The sequence below is a fragment of the Mus pahari genome, chromosome 20 (assembly GCF_900095145.1).
Source record: "Mus pahari chromosome 20, PAHARI_EIJ_v1.1, whole genome shotgun sequence".
NCBI classification, from domain to species: Eukaryota; Metazoa; Chordata; class Mammalia; order Rodentia; family Muridae; genus Mus; species Mus pahari.
The window spans coordinates 50,355,214-50,378,351 of NC_034609.1; the positions used below are offsets into that span (position 1 = coordinate 50,355,214).

At 41.3% G+C, this 23,138-nt stretch overlaps 1 protein-coding gene across 12 annotated transcripts in view; it reads left to right on the forward strand.

Annotated features, from left to right (window-relative positions):
- The window catches only part of Pard3 (par-3 family cell polarity regulator), a 557,497-nt gene that overhangs the window by 195,237 nt on the left and 339,122 nt on the right, over positions 1 to 23,138 (forward strand). For all 12 annotated transcript variants that reach the window (XM_021220703.2, XM_021220690.2, XM_021220693.2 and 9 more), the window contains exon 3: positions 15,194 to 15,374. In XM_021220703.2, the coding sequence (XP_021076362.1) occupies positions 15,194 to 15,374 (181 nt within the window). The remainder of the gene's footprint in view (positions 1 to 15,193; positions 15,375 to 23,138) is intronic.

A 23,138-nucleotide genomic window follows, 5' to 3' on the forward strand; every position in this document is an offset into this window, starting at 1 on the left:
TTAATGATTAATGTGGGAGGTCCCAGTCAATTGTAGGCTGTGCCCACCCCGGGTAGGTGGTCCTGGGTTATAAAGCAGAGTTAGCCAGCTCTGAGGAACAAGCCAGTATACAGCACTCCTTCATGGCTTCTGCTTCAGTTCCTGCCTTTAGGTTCCTGCTTTGAGTTTCTGCCCTGAGCCCTCCCCTTTTCCCTTTGATGGAATGTGATGTGAGTGGTGTAATTTGAAACGAACCCTTTCTTCCCCAAGTTGCTTTTGTTCATGATATTTCATCACAGCCATAGAAAAATAATCTAAGAGAGTGCATGTGAGTTCCTATTCATTGGCTTTCTGATCAAACTTGTGCATAATGCAAATGGTGTCAAACTGCATCCGAGGTTACCAGCCCCAATTCTAGAACTATCTTTGCCCTTGATCGATCACCTTGACGCTAACAGTCTGTCATCAGAGTTAGAGTCTGGAACCTCTTTGTCCCCTGATGCCCTTAGCAGCATACTGAGCACATGAATTCCAGTGTGATAAGAGGAGGATGCGGTGGTGGTTCATAGCAAACCCCACCTACACCTTTCTTTGTGTCTTGGCACTTTGCTTAGTTCTCGGAGTTGACACCAGTGTGAGATGACAGGTTCTCGAAGCGTGATAACCTGCATTAAGGAGCTGCCTCGTGGCTGTCACTTTAAACAACAGGTCCTAAGAGGACTCCAGTGAAGTTTTTTTGTCTGAAGTTTGCACATAGTAGGTGCCTAAAGCTGCAGCCCCAACATTTCTGACTCAGTGGGTATGAATATTTGTGTTTCTAGCAAATTCCAAGTAGAGCAGTGACCACATCTGGAGAGCTTTTGGGATGTGGGGTTATAAGGTCAGGTGATATTTTGAGCCAGGAATATGAATATATATATATGTGTGTGTGTGTGTGTGTGTGTGTGTGTGTATAGTAACGCTAGGATGATGTAGGCTTTGGAGGTTTTCTATAGCATACATAGAATATTGACTTAATTTTAATGAAATGATTAAGTTATTTTTATAAGATACTAACACTAGACATTGGTTTCTAATGTATCTATGTCACTTAACTTGGGATTACTATTTTCCATAATTAAAAAAACTATTCCTTGGGAGCTTGAGTTAATTTATTCCTTGTTTTCTGTGAAAGATCTACAGAGACTGGGCTCCTCTTAATGGCATCATCTCTACCAGATGTTGCAAACAACTGGACTTGTCAGCCACGGCCTTGAGTCATCAGTGATGGCTCTCATCTCCGAGAATTTCCTACACTCATGTAATTTCCTTGACACATGTGAGATGGGCCCTGATATCAAATATATGGTGTTGACACACTTAATTTAGTACTCTTTCCACAGAGCTGTTAAATTGACTATTAATTGGCCTTCTGATAAAACCTGCGCTTACTGCAAATGATTCCAAGATGCATCTTGGGTTGCTAGCTGCTGCTTTGAAACCATCCGTGTCCTGAGATCCCATTAGTGCCAATGTGTATATCCACTTTTCCTTCCCTAAATGTAATTAGAATTCTTTTAAATATAGTGACGAAGAGTCACGAGGCTGTGATTAAAAACTATATTTTTGAAAAGGTCCCTAACTCGAGACTTTGCAGCTTGCTTGTCTGCTGCAGGCTGACGTTTGTTCTCCAGACTGTGGAAGACAAAGAACAGCTGGTTTATAGCGTCCACTCTCCCACAGCCTCGTCCACTCTCCCACAGCCGTGGCCTTGCTCCCACAGTGCTCTGGCTGCAGATAAGCTGCTCATGGAAGATCAGCTTTCTGAGACAAACCTGGGTCACCTTGTGGTGTGAATCAGCAGGCATGGCAAATAGCTGGGAGACTTCTATTTTTTTTCCTGATTTGGTGGTTCTTCCCCCATCACCCCCCCTTTTTTTTTTTTTACTGTTTTCTTCCTAGCTGTCTCATTAGTCAGCTTACATGTTAAGAGGTGGGTGGGGCAGGTACACATGTATAGAGGACAGATGTCAACCTCAAGTGGGGTTATACAAGCACTGTCCACTTTTTTATTTTTGAGACTTGTCTGGAGCTCATTCAGTAGGCTAGGCTGACTGCCCTGCAAGTATCATGCTGCCTCCTCCTCAGTATGCACTACCACACCTATCTGTCTATGTGTCTGTCTGTCTGTCTGTCTGTCTGTCTGTCTGTCTGTCTGTCTGTCTCTCTCTCTCTCTCTCTCTCTCTCTCTCTCTCTCTCTCTCTCTCTCTCTCTCTCTCTCTTTTTCTTGTGGTTGTTCATGGGCTCTTTTCCTTGTGTTTCCTTGGGCTGTGTTTTGTCCTGTTCATCATAAAATGCAGTACTTCCTGTGACATCCGAGGCAGAGCCCCAGATGCAGTGAAAACACTGGTACTCATGCAGGAAGGTATTTTGAACCCTAACACTACAAGTGACTGTAAAGAACCATGTGTCCAGGTTTGGTTTTGTACTAAAGGTGTTTCTTACGAAGCTGCTCTTCATGTGCTTACAAGCGCGTTTATCAAGAAAACTTTATTCTTTCGGAGCCATTTGGTTTTGTTGCTATGGATAAGGCCTTCTATGCCTGTGCCATGACTTAAAAGTCATGGTGATATTTCCAGTTTAGGAGAGCCATTGTACCCATTTTCTCAGTGTAAAGGGAGTAGATATTCAGCCTTCTTTCTTCCTTGGCTCCTCCATGCCCTGCTGGGGAAATGCTCATCTTGCCTTTGTGTGGGCCTGCCTGAAAGCTGACCCTTGTGACTCCCATCACCTCCGTGACACTCCTGACTAGCTAGCTCTTCCTGTCACTCTGCCTACAGCTTCCTCGTGCTCCACACAAGTCCACGTGACTCTCCATTCTCAACACAGCTTGCTCCCACATTACTTCACATTGCTTTTTACTTGTGTTTGATGTACCCTGCCACCTGTAGTAGACACCAGGTCAGTGACATTACAGGTCCAGCTTCTCAGAGCATGGAAGAGAATGCCAAGCTACCTCTGAACAGGTGACCTGGCATTGGAGGTGATTTTTCCCAACAACCTGGTAACGCTACCACCAAGCGGGGTCTGAGGGACTTAGTCACATACAGTCTTACCGTATCATAGTATAATGGAGGCCAGAGGGCACCTGTGAGTGCTGTCCTGGGCACTGACAACTGTATGTTTTTTTTTTGTTTGTTTGTTTGTTTTGTTTTTTTTTGTTTTTTTCACTTAAACTTAGGTTCTTTCAGTCTGGGGTTCCCCAGTAGTCTAGGCTGAGTAGCCATTGGCCACCAGGGATCTGCTTGTCTTTGTCTCCTTAGTTCTGACATTCCAAATGTGCTCCAACATGTCTGGCTTATCATACTTGGGTCATAGAAATATAACTCAGGGCTTCAGGGTTGCATGGCAAACTCTTTCCTGATTGTGCCACCTCTTCAGCCCTAACCTTAGAGTTCATTCAGTGAACAGTTCTGTAAATGGTGGTATAGCCTTGGCTATGTATTAAAGTCCCTGGGCCCCTTCAGATCCTGCTTCATGAGTAACGCTGCAGGTAAGATGCCACAGCTCTGCTATGTGGTACGCTGTTTGTCCCTCTGTCCTACGAAGTATGAGATCCCCATTTCTGATGTGACTGTTCCTTTTGTGAATTGACACTTTCTTAAATGTATTTTACTGTCTGACACATTTGAGTGAGGTCAGTTCTGAAGCAGCAGCCATTTACCAACAGTGTCGTTTCCTGAGGGAAGAAGGTTCCGGGTTTAATGGCTTGTTTATATCAGACTTGCTCATATTGTTTTTTTTTTTTTTTTTTTTTTTTTTAGGCAAGCTCAATGCTAATTTTGAGATCAGGGTTGTGATATTCAGTGAACACTTTACAACATTTTAAGCTGCTATTTCTTTTCCTTTTAAGGTCAATACTTGTTGGTTGGTTTTTGTTTTGTTTCTAAAGATTCTTGCTATGTAACAAATGGGCTTTGAACTCCCAGTAATTCTTGTGGTAGTACAGAATGCAGGCATTCACCTGCAGGCGTGAAGTTAGGATATCTCAAGGGACACCATAGGAAAAACACATCCATAACCCCAGAGGAACCAAGTATTTATTGACCCTGGCCTGGGGAGACAGATATAAATTATCCTAAATGCCATATTCCAATATAGCAATCACTTAAGGGAGTCTTTATAGTAATAGATGAAGATATAAATTGTCATTTGTTTAAAAAAAAAAATACATCGGTGAGAACATTAGCTAGACAAGACACAGCAAGATTTGGCAATATCTACAATAGGCCCCAGACACTGTCTTTCTTCTCTTTAGGTTGGCTGGAGCTAGAGAATCTGTGTATTGTAGAGGATTTCCCTGATCACAAGAATGTTAGGTCACACCCAGAGGTGGACAATGAAGGGTTCTTAAGGGTGCTAAGGACAGTCCAGGATAATGTTTTATTTCACTTGAAAGTAATTTTTAGTGCATATATTTATGCACGTACCATGCATACGTATGTGTGTCAGACCCTATGCCTGGGTTTGTGGTGACCATAGAAAGTCTTTGTGTATTTTCTTCTGTTATGTTCTGCCTTCCTTATTTAAGACAGGTGCTCTCATTGAGTAGAAGCTTGCTGCTTTGGTTCTGGTATTACAGATGCATACAGTCACTCCTAGGTTTTTACATGGTTCCGGGGGATTTGAACTCATGTCTTCGTGCTTACCCAGCACACTCTCTTACCCACTGAACCATCTCACTGGTTGTGACATTTCAACCTCGTTCATGTAGAGCGTTTCACGGAGCTTTAGTTCACCTCATATAAACAAAATTCACAGTTTTGTTTGGGAGATACCTAGAAAACATTTAAGGGCAAATAAAGGCCCTGTCTGGTGGGTCCTACATATTTAGGCCTGCAGCTTACTTGGCTAATAGGTAAACATTTCTTTGAAAACAGTTTTGTATAATAGACCCACAGTCTCCGTGTTGACAGTCTTCACAACTAGGGTTAATTGTGCTGGAATGACTGAATTTTAGCTGGCAGGGTCTTCAGTCAGACTCCAGGCTGAGAGGCTTCTTTTTCTTCTCATATCTGAGAATTATGATAATTTTCCCTTAGTGTTTCTATAAGCTGATTGCTTAGTCACTGGTGTGTCCTTGGACTTCCCTCCTGCCTGTCCCTCCTACTGGGAGACCAACCCCCTTTTGCAATTCCCACCTCTGTGGTACTACCCACACCACACATGCCAAATCCTTTAAATAAGTCTGGGCTCTGTATTTCCATAATTATACATTTTAATTGTCTTTTCACTCCACTGCTTTCCTATTAATCTGGGCTCTGGTGACTTCTTCATTATTGGTGTAGCCCGCTATAAGCATTTTTCCTCTTCTGGTCCTTTGCACCCCTTGAAACCCTCCATAGAAAAAAAATGCCTACAAGATGGTGTGCCTTTTGGTCTTTGGAATATAGAGTATATGGCTTAACTGCCATCCCCAGGGCTGTTGCCACCTTCTGACCAGACTCTCAGGCCTGAAACTTCCTTTCGAATAAATAGTAGCTTACTAAGGTCCTGTGTGCACTTGTTGCTTGCAGGAAGCAACCCAAGCAGTTTCTCATCACTAATTCCAGACCCAAGTACTGAGGCCAGATTGGTAGTGAAAATGTTCAGGCCCACACAGTTGGTGGGTCACCTTCTTGCCCCTCACTCACTTCAGGGAAAGAAACTGTGCCTCACCTGTCCCAGGATATCTTCTGGGACATTTTCTTCCAGACGTTAGGCAAGGTTGAGGCCTGTTTTCCTCAGAATCAGTTTCCTTTAAAAATGTAGTTTCTGAAATTTTTTCCTTAGGTAAACCCACTAAGTTCTGTGGTATTTACTCCTAAGGAGTTTTGCATTGTAACAAAAGGCTGTAAGTGACTCGTGGGCTGGATGGAGTCATTGTAAGCTATTGGTTTTTGTTTTTACCACCTACAGGGGATGTTTGTATGTTATTGCCTTTACTTTCTTACCCATTACATGTATGTGATGCCATGTGCTATTGTTCTTCTGTTTTTACCCACCACATACATGGGATGCTGGTATGCTATTGTTTTCATATAGGTGTGGGAGGGAGGGTTGGCACACAATTAGTATTTACAGTGTGTTTACCTTTTAAAGTACTGCTAAACGGGTTGTGCTAATGAAGAGTTGATTAACATTTTTTATTATTTGGTTGCTTTTAGAATACACCTGCCAGATGATTAAAATGAGCCTAATTTAATCAGCATGGTACTGTACACCAGAGATAATTTAAGCTAATGTCAAGGACATCTTCATCTATCCTGCAGAAGATGCTAAAACAATGAACAGAGCAACAAACACTTCAGAAAATGTTGGAAGCTTCCCGGCTGTGCCCCACTGGATATTTAAAACCCGCCCACCCTCTTCTCTTTCCTTTTGTATGCAAATTAATCTGATAGTCCTTTTGTAAGGTAACACGGGGCTTAGATTTTTATAAAACAAATTGATTGACCTTGGATCTTTTGCTAATATTGGCTCCTGGTTGTCAGTGTGCACACTGACCGTTCAGTATGTGTTATCTCCAACTTTCAGTGAGGACTCTGCATAGTCTGTATGTTCTGGTGCCGTTCATGGGGTGGGGGTGGGGGGGAGGGTGAGACTAGATCTGATTGTAATGGCTTATCTGTACTTGACTATACTCCTGCTTCATCTGGTACCATTCGGGGTGGGGGTGGGTGAGACTGGATCTGATTGTAATGGCTTATCTGTACTTGACTATACTCCTGCTTCAGCCTCCCGAACACTGGTAGGACAGGCTTGCCACCCACTCCCCACGATTGGTACCTTTGAACTTGAAAATAAACCAATTTTTCTTTTTCATCTTAGGTCGCCCGTTTTCGTTTTATCTGCCCATCTCCACATCTTAATAGAGTCGTGTGAATCTCCTTTATCCTTTGAAGCAGTTAAACTTCTCTTTATTTTCTGGTCATGCTTTTAGAGGGAGCTAAGTTGCCAGTGGGTGTCTTGTTCAAACAGTGAACTCTGCACTCCCAGGATTTACCGACTCCCAAGTGAGTTCCCCATAGATGTGGCAGGTTGCCTTGGAAACAGGCTGGTTTCTGCACTGAAAGTGCTGTCTTGTATTAAGTGCAGGATGATGCGCTGCTGACCTCTGTTGCTTCATCCCAGGCCTGACACAGAGTTGAGGGTTTCTGTGACTTTGTTCTTGTGACCGACTCAACAACAGCTTCGTTCACTTTTTTTTTTTTTTTTTTTTAAATACAACAACAACAAAAAAAATCCAACTTGGTTAACCAGTCTCCAAAATGTGGAACTAAGTGATTTTTTCACATTTCTAATTTGGGGCAGACAGTGTTTGAGCATTAATTGCCCTACCCCCACCCCCCAAAAGAAACCAAAATAAAAAACAACAAAGTTTTAGAGTGACTAAGACTAAACTGGCAGGTAATTTTTGTGACATCTCCTTTATATATGTTCCTGGATAGACTGTATATACTCTGAGTTTCCAGACATAGATGGAAGTCACTTGTACCCTCAAAGACCTCTGATCCGGCACAGCCTGCCAAGTGCAGCCTCCAACAAGAAGGGAAGTGCCCCTGGACAGTGAAACAGATGGGCTCAGGGATCTTCACTAGCTTAAGAAGTAAAGGAATAAAGCAAGTCTTCCTAAGGATCATGGCTTTAGTTTTATAATCTCTTGAAAGAGAGATAGTCACTTACAGGCAGACGAGACAGCCTGGGGAGTTCTTTCAGAGAACCTCAACTGAGGGAAAGCTAAAGTAACCACTTTTTATCAAGAAGAGAATTTCAGTTGAGCTAGTGTGAAGCAGAGTGGAGTTTGTTAGGAAAATGATGTAATGTTTCTGAAATCTTTAAGAAAAGACTTTCATACAGATTGAAACTGTAGTAAGGAGAGAAAAGACTCAGACAGACTCAGGGGAAGGACAATAGATACCGTATATGCATCTGGTCTTCTCAAGACAGCTGTATATTTATATGATTTTGTCTGCCTTTGAAGTTATATTGTTCAAAGTATTAGAAAGGGTAAATAACAATGTTTTGCTACACACTGAAGTATAGAGAATTTTCTGTAGGGAATCAGATTACAAAGGTAAAGGGTACATTGTATTGCACATGTTGCAAATGAGTAAAGAATGTAGGCTAAAGATATAGAGGTATAGAAAAGTCATAGAACTTCTTCCTACACTTAAGTTACAAGGAGGGAAGAAATGTTTTGACTGGAAGCATGGTCCATAGTCTTGTTCATAGAGGAAATATAAGTTGTTGAGATTGAATAAAAGTCACAAGTTTAGCCTTTTGTGTGGTTCCCTGGTTGTTCTGATACTCTTATTTGGGGGTTCTCTAATTGGCAGGAGGATTATTTCTGCCAGAAATTGTTTCCGTTGTACCTTGGACGACTGGTAAGAGACTCCTTTCCTTCATGTGTCTGTTATTTACAACTGGACCCAGTGGTGTAAGAGATGGGGGTATGGTTCTGCATGGGGTCATCATCATGCTGGTCTCTAGATGGAGTATGCTGTAAGAGATGGGAGTGTAGACTGCTTCACATCACCACACTTCTGGGTTTCTGCATAGAGCATCCTGTTGTGTCATGGGCTTGTAAGTCAGATCCCAGACACAGGAGGAGATGCTGACGGGATTGTGGCCTTCTTTTTTGTGAGCCTTTAAAAGAAAACCCTTCGTATTTGTGTGACAACTCAAACCACACCAATTGGGTTTTTCATTAGTCTTTTGTATTTACAATGTATATATACTACCATGATATAACTAAGTGAGGACTACTAGTTATATGCTTGGTGGGTCACCATTAGTTTCTTCTTCCTACTGTGGAAGATCACTATACGCCAGAGGCTGTGTGTGTGTGTGTGTGTGTGTGTGTGTGCTTACTCACATGCAATTATAGATGGAGAAAGTCTTCACAGGGTCAGTAGAGCTACAGCCCTCACTGGTGCTTGTGGGGCATTTCTTTCTTGCCCCTTCATGCTGTTAGCATTTATTGGCTCAAGGCTCTTACTCTTCATCTTAAAAGCAAGTGGTCAGCATCTCTATCCATCATCACAGAGCTTCAACTAAAGTTGGGAGATCTTTTATCATTTCATTCTCCTTTGATTGGATGAGGATTTTAATATCACCTGGATTAGTTAGCTCTGTGTTTTCTGGTCACTAACCTGAATCCTGTTCATAATCCTGTTTATTGGTCATGGCAAGTAACTTAACACCCACCACTATGAGAGATGCGGACATGATAGTTTTGGTGTGAGCCCATTGTTATTGTAACTCTTATCCTGTTTCCCACTTCCAATAAGGAAGCATTTGGAGATAAGTGAAGGCCCATAATGCACCAGCCACCCTCTAAAGAAGCCTAAGCTCCTCTTAAATGTAGTTCTGGATTTAGCCACTCCACTTTGGCCACTCTATAATTTTACTCATCAGAGTAGTTTGCAGGCACGTGTGATGTATATTTACTAGGTTCTGGTAGGGAATGTGTGGCATTGAGTAAGGTGTATTTACACGTAGCGTATCCCATAATTAACCAGATTCTTTTCCCCATCATGCTTATCAGATGCAAGGAACAGAAGAGAGATTAGCTAGTAACTATTAAGTAATAACCTTTGGAACTGGAGAGATGGTTAGTTAAGAACAGTCACTGCAGGGTTGGAGAGATGACTCCGTAGTTACGAATAGGCACCGCTCTTGCAGAGGACCCCAGTTTAGCGCCTAATGTCCATACCAGGATATTCATGGCCACATCCAGGAGATCTAGCACCTTCTTCTCGACTCATGAGGATATCTGTATGCTTGTCCTCACCCCCACGCCAGACAAGCATAACTAAAGAACAAGCTTCAAAGTGAATCTTAAAGAATGATCTAGTTCATGGACTGGGAAGATTCCAACTGCTAAAACGCATAGTTGAGTCATGTCTTAGAAACTTAAAACTACATTTCTTTTACTCTTTGAAGGGCATGCAGGGATTTTTAATCTGTGATTTTTTTTGTGGAGGTCTCGTTTTCTTTTGCTGTGTTTCTATATGTATTCTTGTGGAGTAGCTTTTCTAAAATTATAAATCCTTCCCAATTTAACACAAAATTGCTTCATTTCTGCACCTGGCACTTAAATTTTGGTTTAAAAGAAAGCTTTAAAATTGTGTGTTATTGGCACATTGCAAATCACCAACTGTGATTCTGCCACTGTGATTCACATAGCATTTATTCACGACACAGTCCAGATTTCTTAATCTTGTGTTTTCTCAAAATGCTGGAGATAATTATTGAAACTAATATACATATATAAGCACTTCCATATTTGGCATTTGGAGACTTGTTTGTAATTTTCCATCTCCATTTTCGCTCTGTAGAAAGGACTAGATTCTTGAGAAAATATCCCATGGTTAATAACAAACTTGAATTTTAATTATCTCCAATTAAACATCAAAATGTCAAAAACTGATAGCTTCAAAATGCATATTAAGCCACACAGCTTGTGTAGGATATGATATTTAAATCAATGTAGGAAATCCTATGTTCTGATGAACAATTCGAAGTGTGTGTTGTTAGCTTATCAGGGTTACAATTGTAGCTTTGACTGTCCTTATTTTGGAGAAACTTTACACTTGAATGGCAGCAGAAAGACAGGAATCCCTTGTGTGGAGAGTCATGAAGACGTCACCATGTACCAAACTGTGTCTGCTGCCTATTTTTATAAATAAAGTTTAGTTTAGACAGAGCCATGCTCATCTCTTCATGTGTTCTTTATGCTGCTCTCTTGTTACCAGAGCAGAGTCAGGGCAGGTATGTCATTAGGAGTATAGCTCTGGAAGAATCTATTTTCAGAAAGAGTACCCTGATCTTTGTTGTCAGGGGACTTCTGTGCTTCAGGTGAAGAGGGAGCTACCAGTCACACCAAGAAGACAAGACTTAATTACAATGTGAAAACTTGGGAGTCCACCTACAAACACTTTCTTTGTATTATTTTTTAGCTCTCAAGGATACTTTTCCCATTGTTTTATTACCAGGTTGAGAGGCCCAAGGTCTCATCCGCCTTTGCATGTGACATCCCACTGGATTAATCAGCTCATTGCTTCACAGCAGAGGTCCCTGCTTCCTGTTTCTCTGTGTGTCTCTGTGACAAGAGGGTAGAAGCAGGTATTTGTTTAAGATGGTAAAGCTGTCTAGGAAATGAGGAAATGCTGCTCATATTTTTGTGAAGGTACCCCTATGTCTTTTAATAGCAGAATACCTCAACAGGACATGGTGGTTCCTTTCAGCCACAGCCCTGGTTCTTCCACACCTGGAAAGCTACTGAGTTGATGGACACCTTGGCAGTGCTCAAAGAACTGTGCTAGTTCTGAGAAGAACCAGTGATACCTTTTGTAGTATTTTGCAACTACAACTAACAGTTGGAAACTTTCATTTGAGATAATTATAAATTTCATAGAAGTTGGGAAATAGCGACCCGATGTTTCCAGATCCCTTTGTCAGCTCCTTAAAGTCTGTGTCATCTATAATCAGAGGCAGTTATGGTCAATATAAACCCACCTTAAGCTCACATGTCAGCTGGTTTTCAAAGTTTGTTTAAATTTTGCCTTTTTGGGTCCTATATCCAGCAGAGCTTCCCATCACATGTACCTCTTGTTTTACTGTGATTTCCCTTTTATGTGATTTTGTCAGTCTTTCCTGATTTTCTTGACTATCGTGCTCTGAATCAGGGTAATCTTTGTTTCACCAAACAAATGTCCTTCAACTTAGATTTACCTGATATGCTATGATTAGGTTAAAGTGACAGGATTGGCAGGAACAACAGCCACACAAATGGCCTTCTGTCCTTCTCAGGGGTGATGTTCTGATCATTGCTGATTTTATGTATGGAGAGCTGTGCCTGTCAACCCTCTCCATGGCAAAGGTAGCTTCCCCTTCTTCTTTTGGTTGAGACATATAATATGGGAAGCCTCTTGAGACAGGCAAACATATGGTGTCTCTTTTTATTCTCACCATCAAGTTAGGCATCCATTAGTAGGTTTTGTCTCTAAGAATTATTTCTATGGATTTCCTAATGATAACTTCATTTCCAGTATCTCTTATTCATTCACTGTTATCTATCTATCTATCTATCTATCTATCTATCTATCTATCTATCTATCTATTATTTATTTATTTATTTATTTATTTTAGACTGGGTCTCATATAGCCCAGGTTGGCCCTCAACTTGCTCTGTAGCCAAGGATGAAGCATCGGGAGATAGGCCTTTTGAGACAGCCAGTTATTCTGCTTCTCTTTATCTTTTCATCCTATAACATTGGCATGTCTTGGTAGATCTTCTGTGACAATTATTTCTATGAATGTCCCTAATAATAACTTATATCGATATTGTTTCTTACTTGTTTGTATTTATCCATTCATTTATCTATCTATTTATTTGTGAGATAGAGACTCCTATAGCCCAGACCAGTCTCCAGCTTGCTGCATAGTCAAGGATGACCTTGAACTTCTGATTTTCCTGCCTTTACCTCCAAAGTACTGGGATGACAGGATTTTGCCACTATGTCTGGGAATGAAAGAAGGGGTACTGAGCATCCTAGGGAAGCCACCTACAAATGAGCCATGCCCCAGCCCCAGTCTTGTCTTTATTATTTGGATACTACAGTAGAAGACACCTCTCAGCTTTCCACCATTGTTTATGCCACCACAGATCCACAGATGTGTTATTTGCTTTGTAATATGATCCCCTGGTCCTAAGTTATCCCAGCTTTGGTTGTAGGGGACAGAGGGAATTTAGGTTGTATCTGCTTCCTTTTGATGTACTTTTATTTTTTTTTTTGTCTTTCGAACACTTCCTCACTCTTAGCACTGCTAGGTATTCTGTTTGTATGTATGTATGCATGCATGTATGTATGCATATTCATTTTTTATTGGCTATTTTATGTGTTTTCAAATGTTATCCCCTTTCCTGGTTTCCCTTCTACAAACCTCCTATTTCATCCTCCCACTCCCTTGCTTCTATGAGGGTGCTCCACCACCCACCATCCACTCCTGCCTCCCTGCTCTGGCATTCCCCTATGCTGGGGCATTGAGCCTTCACAGGACCAAGGGCCTCTCCTCCTATTGATGGCAAACAATGCCATCCTCTGCTACATATGCAGCTGGAGCCATGGGTCCCTCCATGTGTACTCTTTGGTTGGTGGTTTAGTCCCTGGGAGCTCTGGGGGGATGGGGGTGGGGGAGTCTGGTTAGTGATATTGTTCTTCTGTGGGGTTGCAAACCTCTTCAGCTCCTACAGTCCTTTCTCTAACTCCTCCATTTTGGTTCCCATTGCTAGGCATTCCATACTCAATGTGTGTTTCACTGTTCTACTTTCAATCAGCTATTTTTCAAGTTGCCTTGCCTTATTAGAGAATGACATTAGAATTCTAGATCTGGATATGAAGTGTGTTCATTGATTCTGGGATGCTATTGCTTTTTAATACTGGGACCTCTTCGGCTAGAGCTAGGAGATTTATCTGAAGCACTCATATACACCATCTCTCTGTATGTCCGGCCACCTGTAGCTGTGCACCACCGTATGATCTTTCTAACTGGCTTCCCATCAGACCACAGTAAATGTAGGAATTTTCATTATCTCAGTGAGATCGTAGCATAATGGTTTTGCCTTTGTTGGTGTGAAAGAAACTACTGCATTGCCTGTCATGTACAATCACAGCAATAAATTATGTATGGTACATTTTGTCATTATTGTAGAGTATATTATGTTCTATAGGAAAGTTTAATGTTCAGCTATGGCCTAATACATCTAGTACTTGCAGTGCTATTGATTAATGGCCCACATCTAGTGATTGGCCTATTCATCCAGGGTAGTGTAGATATTCTCTTGGAACCTATGGGGGTGTTCTCAGTGATGAAGTAGTGTTGCTGGGGGTGGCTTACTCACGGGAGCCATGAGTTTCTGCTGAGCCCCAGTTCCAGTCTAACACCACAAAGCTCATTCCAGCGTCTCCCTTTCGGCAACTGCTGTTTCTGACAGTGAAAATATTGGCTTTTGCCATCCAAAATATTTTCACGTTTTTGTTCATTCCTGATCTGTGCATTTGTGAGCAGAGTGGGAGTTGCTAGACTATGGGCACACACGAAGCAAATCGATTCCCTGGAATAGCGTGTGTATAGCCATTCTTTGTATTTAGCTTTATTTTAAACAGGAGAAATCGTGTCTTTTCACAGCGAACCTAGATGGTTTCTGCTTTGTCCCAATCAGTGTGGTCATGTACTCGTTTGCAGAATGCTTGGGATTACTTATGTTATTGCTACTTCCTCAAAGTCGCTGCCTTGCTGTCGCTATCCTGCCGGATAACTGATTTCAGTTAGTTGTTTGTGTTTTAGCTAACGAATCACAACTCTGCCTCTGACGCGCAAAGCTATTCAGAAGCGTGTCCTTTCCCTCCTATTGCCTTGTCTGCTCCCATCCTCCCTCCTCTCTTCTTCAAACTCATGCCCCTAAGTGACTCATTTCATTGGCCTTTCTTAAGTTTTATACAGTAATGATGAGACAGGAATACATTTTAAAATATCCTCTTCCTCATATGTGAAGAGCAGCATAAATGTGTGCATTCAAATATGGATACACACACACACACACACACACACTTACGATGCTGGGAATATAGCTCAGTTGGTAGAGCATCTATTTAGCATCTAGGAAGGGGGTCTGGTTCAGTCTTCACATCACAGGATGTGGTGGATTAGTTTTGTAAACCAGGACTGAGGAATGGGAAATGAAAGACATCCCTGGGCTCAGCAAGTGTTATAGGCTAGCCTGGGTGATTTGAGACCCTTAGGGGTGGGACAACAAAAGAAGGCAAAGTAAACATGTATGATATATATGCATGTACATGGATCTCCTATGGACCGTCTTTATACTTAGTAGCTTATCTGTGTAAAAAAAGATTTAAACTAACTCCTACCCCAGCATTCTGGGATGTCACTGTGTCTCACTGTATTTTTACCTGTGAAATTTTAGATATGAAACTCACTTCCTGGAAATGTGTGAATGGAGCATCAGGCCTCAGGGAAACAATGTTTCACTGTGGTGAAAAGCTAGCATTCTTGGATACATGGCTGTCAGTATTTTCTCCTAGGTTTGTCTCAGCATGGTGGAGTATTTGGTAGTGATTTTGATGCCTTCATTCACAAGTGCCATTTTTTTTTCCCTGTCATTTCCAGCTGGTAGCAGTGTTTGATGAGCAGGATCCCCACCATGGAGGAGATGGTACCAGCGCCAGCTCCACGGGAACCCAGAGTCCAGAGCTATTCGGCAGTGAGCTGGGCACCAACAATGTTTCTGCTTTTCAGCCTTATCAAGCCACAAGTGAAATTGAGGTCACGCCTTCAGTCCTTCGGGCAAGTAAGTGAGAGTCTTCTGTATTCTGCACCTTTCATCCTAATTCCCAGGTACCCTAGCTTCTTTTATCTGTCTTTGCGCCTACAAATGGAATTCTTTGTGTTTATCGGACATTGGTTACAGTTTGAACCTGGGCCAGTATCTTTTACACAAGAAGCCAGCAGTTATGAACCTGTTCATAGATGGGTTTGGTTTTGTCTATAGTAGAGGCGTTTGATTGCTCACTAAGGGTAAATAAAGATAGATTGCAGGTATGCTACTCTGCAATTTCTTTATAAATAGAAATAACTAAAAGCTTCTCATAGTCCACCCCACTGTAGCCAAGACACACCGTGCATGTATTTCACGAGAACACTAGCAAAGAAGAGGCCTTGGCACCAAAGTTGTCTGTGATGGTTTTGGGAGAGAGGGAATTCAAACCTCAAAGAAAGTTAGGGACACAGTCTATGATGTGTCATGTGCCAGGGACCGTCAGTCTCGGGATATTTGTTTGAAGAATTCCATAACCAATTCTGGACAGTTTACTTGGAAAAGTTAAATATTTTTTGCTATAAATAATACTTGTTTGTAAAATTTCAGAGCTGAGCTGCAGTTAACATTAACAAGGTGTTGTTAAGGTTATTTATAACTTAGGTAAGGAATGGTGGTGGCTTACACCTGTAATCCTGCTGTCCAGGGGCTGAGGCAGGAACACTATGAATTGTATCCATAATGGGAACCTGTCACACCACATTCCTTCCACAAAGAAATAAGTTTAAAGCTCATTTACTTATCTTTAGGCGTTTCTGCTTAAGATCCCCTCAGTTACTTCAGATAGAGTACTTGGTGTGGTTTTACTGACTGAGAGTCTTCTGATGGCAAATTCTTTTTTAGGGTTGATTATATATTATCTAAAATACAACATGGGTGATTATTTAGAATGTGTATTTTATTCTCCTCTGATGTACTCTGATTCCTTCCTTCCTCCTCACTGGTGAGGTCTGTCACATTTCAATAACTTGGTTCCGCTGGTTTGTAAGCTGCATATACCTCTTCCCTTGTTTGCTCCTCGCTTTTTATCTATGTAGTCAGCTGGAAGTTTAAAATATGCAGGCAACTTGAACCCGAGTCCAATGCTAAGCACCCAAGATTCAAAGAGTGAAAAGATAAAAATGCTTATAATTCTCTCAGAGGCCCAGCATAAAATAAAGGAGATCTCTACAGAAAATGAAATGAAATGAAAAGACAAATGTCAAACTCTTTACTGCTCGCCGACATCCTCAGTTCCCCACCAAATCTTGTTTCTTTCTTTTGTTTATTTACTTTTTAAGACCATCTCAGATGTTCTTTGACACTTGGATGTTGTTTACAGTGCATCCAGTAATATGCATCCTAGGTCTCTCTCGTCTCCAGTCCTACTCACCCTTCAGCCTCAGTATCCTCCTGTAGTCATGTTCCTTGATCCTTCCTCTCCCTTTCCATTCCTCTTTCTTCCTTTCCCTCTCCCATCCTGTCACCTCTTTCCCACTCCTTCCTCTCCCCATCTCCTTCTCTAACCCACTGAATCCAATTCATGCTGGCTGCTGGAATATTGACCAGTCTTGTGGACTTGATCTTCCACAGGTCTTGTGCAAGTAGTCATAGCTGCAGGGGCTCATGAGTGTGATGACCATGTCAGCCCAGAAGAAGCAGTGCACAGTACTCCTGTCCATCTTCCAGCCCTTAAATTCCTCCCATGTTGTGTTTACTACCCTGATCTGTAGATCATGGCTGGGAATATAACTTTCTGGTATGTCATGTTCCTAGCTTACTTCAGGCCCCAGACTCTCTCACCAGCATGAATAAAATGTGCATATAATGAAAACAAGTAAAAATCCAAATATAAAAAGAGTGAAGATACCACACACACACACACACACACGCACACACACACACGTGCACAGAAATCAATAGAGCCAATACTGAGAAGCTCAGAGCTTCAGGGATTGTCTTACCCTCAAATGCCAGTTTCCTAGAAACTGAGAGTACCCGAGATGGCTCAGTGGGTAAAGGAGCATGCCACCAAAGCCTGAATCCCAGCCCCGAGACAGTGGAAAGAACACACTGACTCCTGTGAGTTGTCCTCAGACCGCCACTCAGGTCCTGTGGCATGTGCACCCTTGTGCAATGGCACACACAGGTTTCTGTTCACAACATTTTAAAAGAATTCCTAGACCTTAATGAGTGTAATAAACAAGTTACTCTGAAATATGAAGAGGAGTCTAGCCCATGGCCCAAATATACTGCGTAACTAAATATAGCAAGAGTTCAGACTGAAACCCATAGCACGAAAATCGAGATCTGCCATGCAGTCCTGACAGTACTGCTGGTCATATTGGTCTCTGTCATCCTGCTGGCCAGGAGCTCTTACAGGAGGAACTAAGAGATGCATACTTGCAGAGGTGAACTGTCTCCTCCAGGAAATGTTCAAGGATAGGAGAGGTTCAGATAGCTCTGGGGTATTTGTTTATTTGTTTTTACATGCTCAAGGATTTCTTAAATTTCCAGACAGCAGGGGGCAGGTACCTGTCTTTGGAGTCCGGGCAACATAGCTTTTTTTCCCAGAATTGAGTTTTTCATATCTGTGCTAGAAGTCAAAGGGAGATTCCAGTAAATGCTGTGTGCCTTGTTGATGTCTCAGCTTTTGGAAACAGTGCTGCTGTAAAATGTTTGGCAAAGTATCTGATTAGTTACATTGTATCTTAGTAACTTTTAAATCTTTATATTGTTAACTATTTTAAAACTTTATTGAGTCTTAAAATTATTATTTTTTCTGAAATGTTTTTTAACTTTTAAGGCATCACTAATTTGATAATTTTTAAAATTTAAAGGAGAAGTGATATTTATTAAAAGATTATGCCATAAAAGTAAATTCCCTTTTTTGCCCTTTTCCTAAGTTTTTTTTTTTTTTTTTTAACTCTTACTGTGTTCTCATGTGAATGCTGGTTGCATGTGGGTACATGTGTCATAGCACATATACAGAGGTCAGAGGACCTGAAGCTTATTTTCTCTGTCACCTTTATGTGAGTTTTGAGATTGTGTTCATATCTCCAGGCTCATGCAGTAAGTACCTTCAAGGCTTAGCTGTCTGGCTGTTCTGCCTTTCCCTTTTGATCTCGGCTTTTTCCTTATCTAAGAATATTGAGATCTACTCAAAGATTTGTTCAAAGATAGAGAAGACTAAGACTCTTTGGCTTAGCCATCTAGCCTTTTAACAGTTAGCTGATATTAACATGTTATTTTTTTTTGGATCTGATTTAAATATATATTGAAACTACAGATTTTATCCTATTGTATTTGCTTTGAGCTGTTAAAATAGAGCAGGGCATACAAATGCTACTCCCGGAATTTCAAATAATTGCCTTCTCACTGAGTAAGCTCCATTCAGCATCCACAGCCCTGTTGTGGATGCAGTCTGATTATTACATGTTGACAAGGTCATATATCTATTAATTGGACTGGAGATGGGATACAAAATTGCTGTAATTATTGTAATTTTCTAGCTAATTGCAGGGTTGGTAGTGAATATTTTACTTCTGCATAATGAAAACCAGTATTCCATCAGAAGTTGTTTTATAGGGTATCAGGCATTTTGTTTTATATCTTTGGTGATTTTTGCCCAACCCGTATCGATCCATCCCAAATGCCACCATGTTCACAGGCTCAGGGTGACCAGTTCTTAGCTTCTCTCCACTCTTAGCTTCTCTCCACTCTGGTTACTGTGCCTCCGACATTCTTTGTTTATAAATCGAGTGTTCTCCTTCCAGGCCTATAGCAAGGGTTGGATGATCTGACCCAATGGAAAGAGGGCTTCGGTGCCTCATATCTTAACCCGTACCTTCTTGAGATACTCCTTGAGATGAGCATTTTAGAGAAGTAAACTCCTATGGTTTATGGGTTCTGCTTTTGAGTGTAGAACCAGGTTAATTATTGTTGGGTGTGCTTAATGCTGTATTATGGGCTTATATAACACACTTCCTCCAATACTAATGCTTCGTTGAAGCTAGGCTGGCCTCCCATGGTGGGAACCAAACTGACATTTTAAAAATAGTGGATTGTACATAGAGTGATTGCATGGTCAAGGTGTAGGGGAGAGGGGCGCTGTGTTAACAAAAGGCTGCTGGGAGCTTGCTATAGAGATGGTGAGAGCAGGTTGATGCCCGTTTCCTGATGAAATACAAATTTTGGGGGAGCAGGTGAAAATTGCCAAACCTAATGAGCGATTTAGCAGATAAGGATAAGACAGGCTGTCAGGCGATGGCAGCTAGCTGCCTGCATCACGTTGTTCGTTCCAAAGGATGACGTTTAAATACCACAAGGAGGAAAAAAAAAATATCTTTTCCTAGTGATGATTTGGTATCACAAAGAAGTGTGCTTCATTTTTGAGGTTTCCGTTTCACAACCAGCAATCAACATAGGCAATTTAGATTGTAGAACATTTTCATATTTGCCTGGTCACTTGTCTCATCTATAAAAGTGAATAAAATACATTTAACACATTTTACAACCAAGACATACTAGCCTTCAAAGCATACAGGTAAGGCGGAGGTGGCCAGTGCTTCACCAGATGGCAGCCGGTCATCTATGATTATCCCGTTGTAAGTCTTCTAAGTTATATTGCAGTCTTATCAGGGTACTGTGCTGTTGGTGCCCAGGAAGCACTGAAAGATGTCTACATGGTGCTGCCTCCTCCCCACTAAGGCTATGGACATTGTGTTGTTTGAAGGACATTTGAAGATCACAGGCTTTTAAAACATGCAGTCCCAAAGGAAAATTATCGTTAGGCAACAGGCTCAATGAGTTAAAACACTAGCAAATATGTGTGTAAGACACAACTGTAGCTTAGGTCTTTGCACTGGCTAGTTTTGTGTCAACTTGATACAGGCTGGAGTTATCACAGAGAAAGGAGCTTCAGTTGGGGAAATGCCTCCATGAGATCTAGCTATAAGACATTGTCTCAATTTGTGATTAAGGGGGGAGGTCCCTTGTGGGTGGTGCCATCTCTGGACTGGTAGTCTTGGTTCTATAAGAGAGCAGGCTGAGCAAGCCAGTGGAAGCAAGTCAGGAAAGAACATCCCTTCATGGCTTCTGCACCAGCTCCTGCTTCCTGACTTGCTTAAGTTCCAGTCCTGACTTCCTTGGTAATGAACAGCAGTATGGAAGTGTAAGTCAAATAAACCCTTTCCTCCCCAACTTGCTTCTTGGTCATGATGTTTGTGCAGGAATAGAAACCCTGACAAAGACAGTCTTTAAATCTAAGAAAAGAATCATGTCTGGAAACATACAGTGGCTGACAGCACATACATGGCAAAAACATCTTTAATCTTTAATTGCCACACTTCCAGAAAACTTGATTTGAATGTACCTTTGCACTTCCTGGCTGGCATCAGTTTTTCCAAGCCATTTGTAGGTAAAATGAATATTAGGGTCTCGCTTTTATTTTTGTCTGTGTGAAGTACTTTTGCTTGTTGCTTTAGTGGTCTTGTATATGCTTAGTATGTCCCCTTCCATGAAGCTACAGTCTAGTCTCATAGTGCTTAAGTTAAAACACACACACACACACACACACACACACACACGAGCATCTTAACATATATAATGTAAAGATGCTTTACGCTGAGTGTGAGTAGAATATATGAAGATAATTGCACTGTGTGTAATCAACAGCCCAATAGCCCAAGAAACATTGTAGACCATTCTGGTCCCCCTTAGGACAGACTGACCTGGTGAGATTCAGGTCACATGTCGTGTCTCCATGCCTTGACATGTATTCCTGAGATGAACCATAGGTTTCTTCAGAAGTTGCTTTTGAAATTAGAGGCAGGTCATATGGAACTGGACCCTTCTACAAAACGTTCTCTCGCCTTCCACGTCTGCTGTACATTCACAGATTACCATTCATGCCTCAAAGGTTTCTCCACTGCACAACCACTTTTCCATCACTTCTTGTCTTTAATGATTAAAGTTTTCTTGACTTTGAGCGCCTGACTTGATCTCCTTTTTTATGAGACTCTACTCTATAGGTCTCTTTATACCTGAAAATCTGTGATGTTAGTGTTGTCATGGCTATGTTAAAGAACTATTATTTAAATCAGAGATAAGAAAGTCTTTTTCAATGACAATAAGAAATGTGTTGTTACACATACACACACACAGCTACATGTAGTGTTTAAGTATACACTATATAATTTTTGTTTCCATCTTTTGTTGCATCTAGTTCTCAATCCTTTATGACATATGTTGTTACACACACATACAACTACCTGAAAGTGTTTCAGTATACACTGTACAATAGTGAATATACAAAGTATCTTTTTGGTTTTGTCTTCTGTTGCATCTGGTGCTCAATCCTTTTTTCCTTAATTCCTATCCTACATATACTGTGGATTACCCTGTCTCTTTGAAATCCTGCAGATAAAACTTCTTTCTCTGCTGCACTTGGCATAGATCTCGTTTGCTTTTCTTGACAATATGTTTGCTTATTTATAGTTCTTAGAACAATATTTTTGAACATTGGGAGTAGGTTCGTATCCCGCTTTATTTGATCCTATTAGGCTCTTCTGGCAGCTCGTGACACCTCTTCTGACTCAGAACCACTGAGTCAGTCCCAATCACTGGGTGAATGAAAGCCTTTGATGTTGTAACTTCCTCCACTTCTAGATGTAACTAATGGTCTCTGTGGGATGATATTTTAAAGGATGAAAACATCTCTAAAAGTCAAAGTCATTTTGTTTTTAATTTTTTCTCTTGATTTTCAATTATTTATCAGTTTATTGCCTTCCATGAGAGTGAGATTTCTGTCACTGACAAGCACCAAAGATAACCAGTGTCCATAACTGATCAGATTATTTATTCCAGCTCATGGATCCAGTTCACAGTTACCTCATCTTGCTGATCAGGCCTGTGGGTCTCACTGTGAACGATGGCAGGAGTTCAGTGAATGCTTTGTAACTGCCAGGAAGTAAACTAAAAGAGAATATGGGGTTAGGGTCTGATATTACCCTTTGAGGGCTCACTCCTTAGTGACCTGGCTTCCTTCCTATACTCTCTGTTTCTAGAAGGTTCTAACGCTTTCTAGCAGTGCTGGTGAGCCTCAATTGCATCTCATGGTTTCTGGGGGACATTCCCATCCAGACTGCAGTTCCCACAGACAGACCATCATTTTTCTGCTCCATAAAGAGTCTTAATTATGTATGATTACATGGTGAGCACAGAAGTGTGGGTGCATAGTAGGTTGCTCAGTTGTGTTGCATAAAACCTCTTTAGGAAATAGGTGTTTTATAATAGAGGACTTCCAGCATTCTGCATTTGATGTGTTCTTTTAACATCTTCATCTTATATTTGAAAGGTGAACTAAATCTACAGTTAGTTGCCTTTGCTACCCTTCCTATTGTTTCTGCTTCTTGTTATAAGTGTAAACTGTCACCCTCATTTGTTCTTAAATCCTATCATACTGTGAGTTCCTTCATTGGCTTCCTTCCTCCCATTTTCTCTGAAAGGTCTGGGATGTATCTGCACCCTACACATCTATTCTAGGGCTTCACAGCTGCATGTATCTGCACCCTACATACCATCTGCTCTAGGGCTCCACAGCTGCATGTATATGAATCTTACACACAATCTGTTCTAGGGCTCCACAGCGCATGTATCTGCACCCTACACAACATCTATTCTAGGGCTCCGCAGCTGCATGTATCTGCACCCTACACACCTGTGTGTTCTAGGATTACACAGCTGCATGTATCTGCA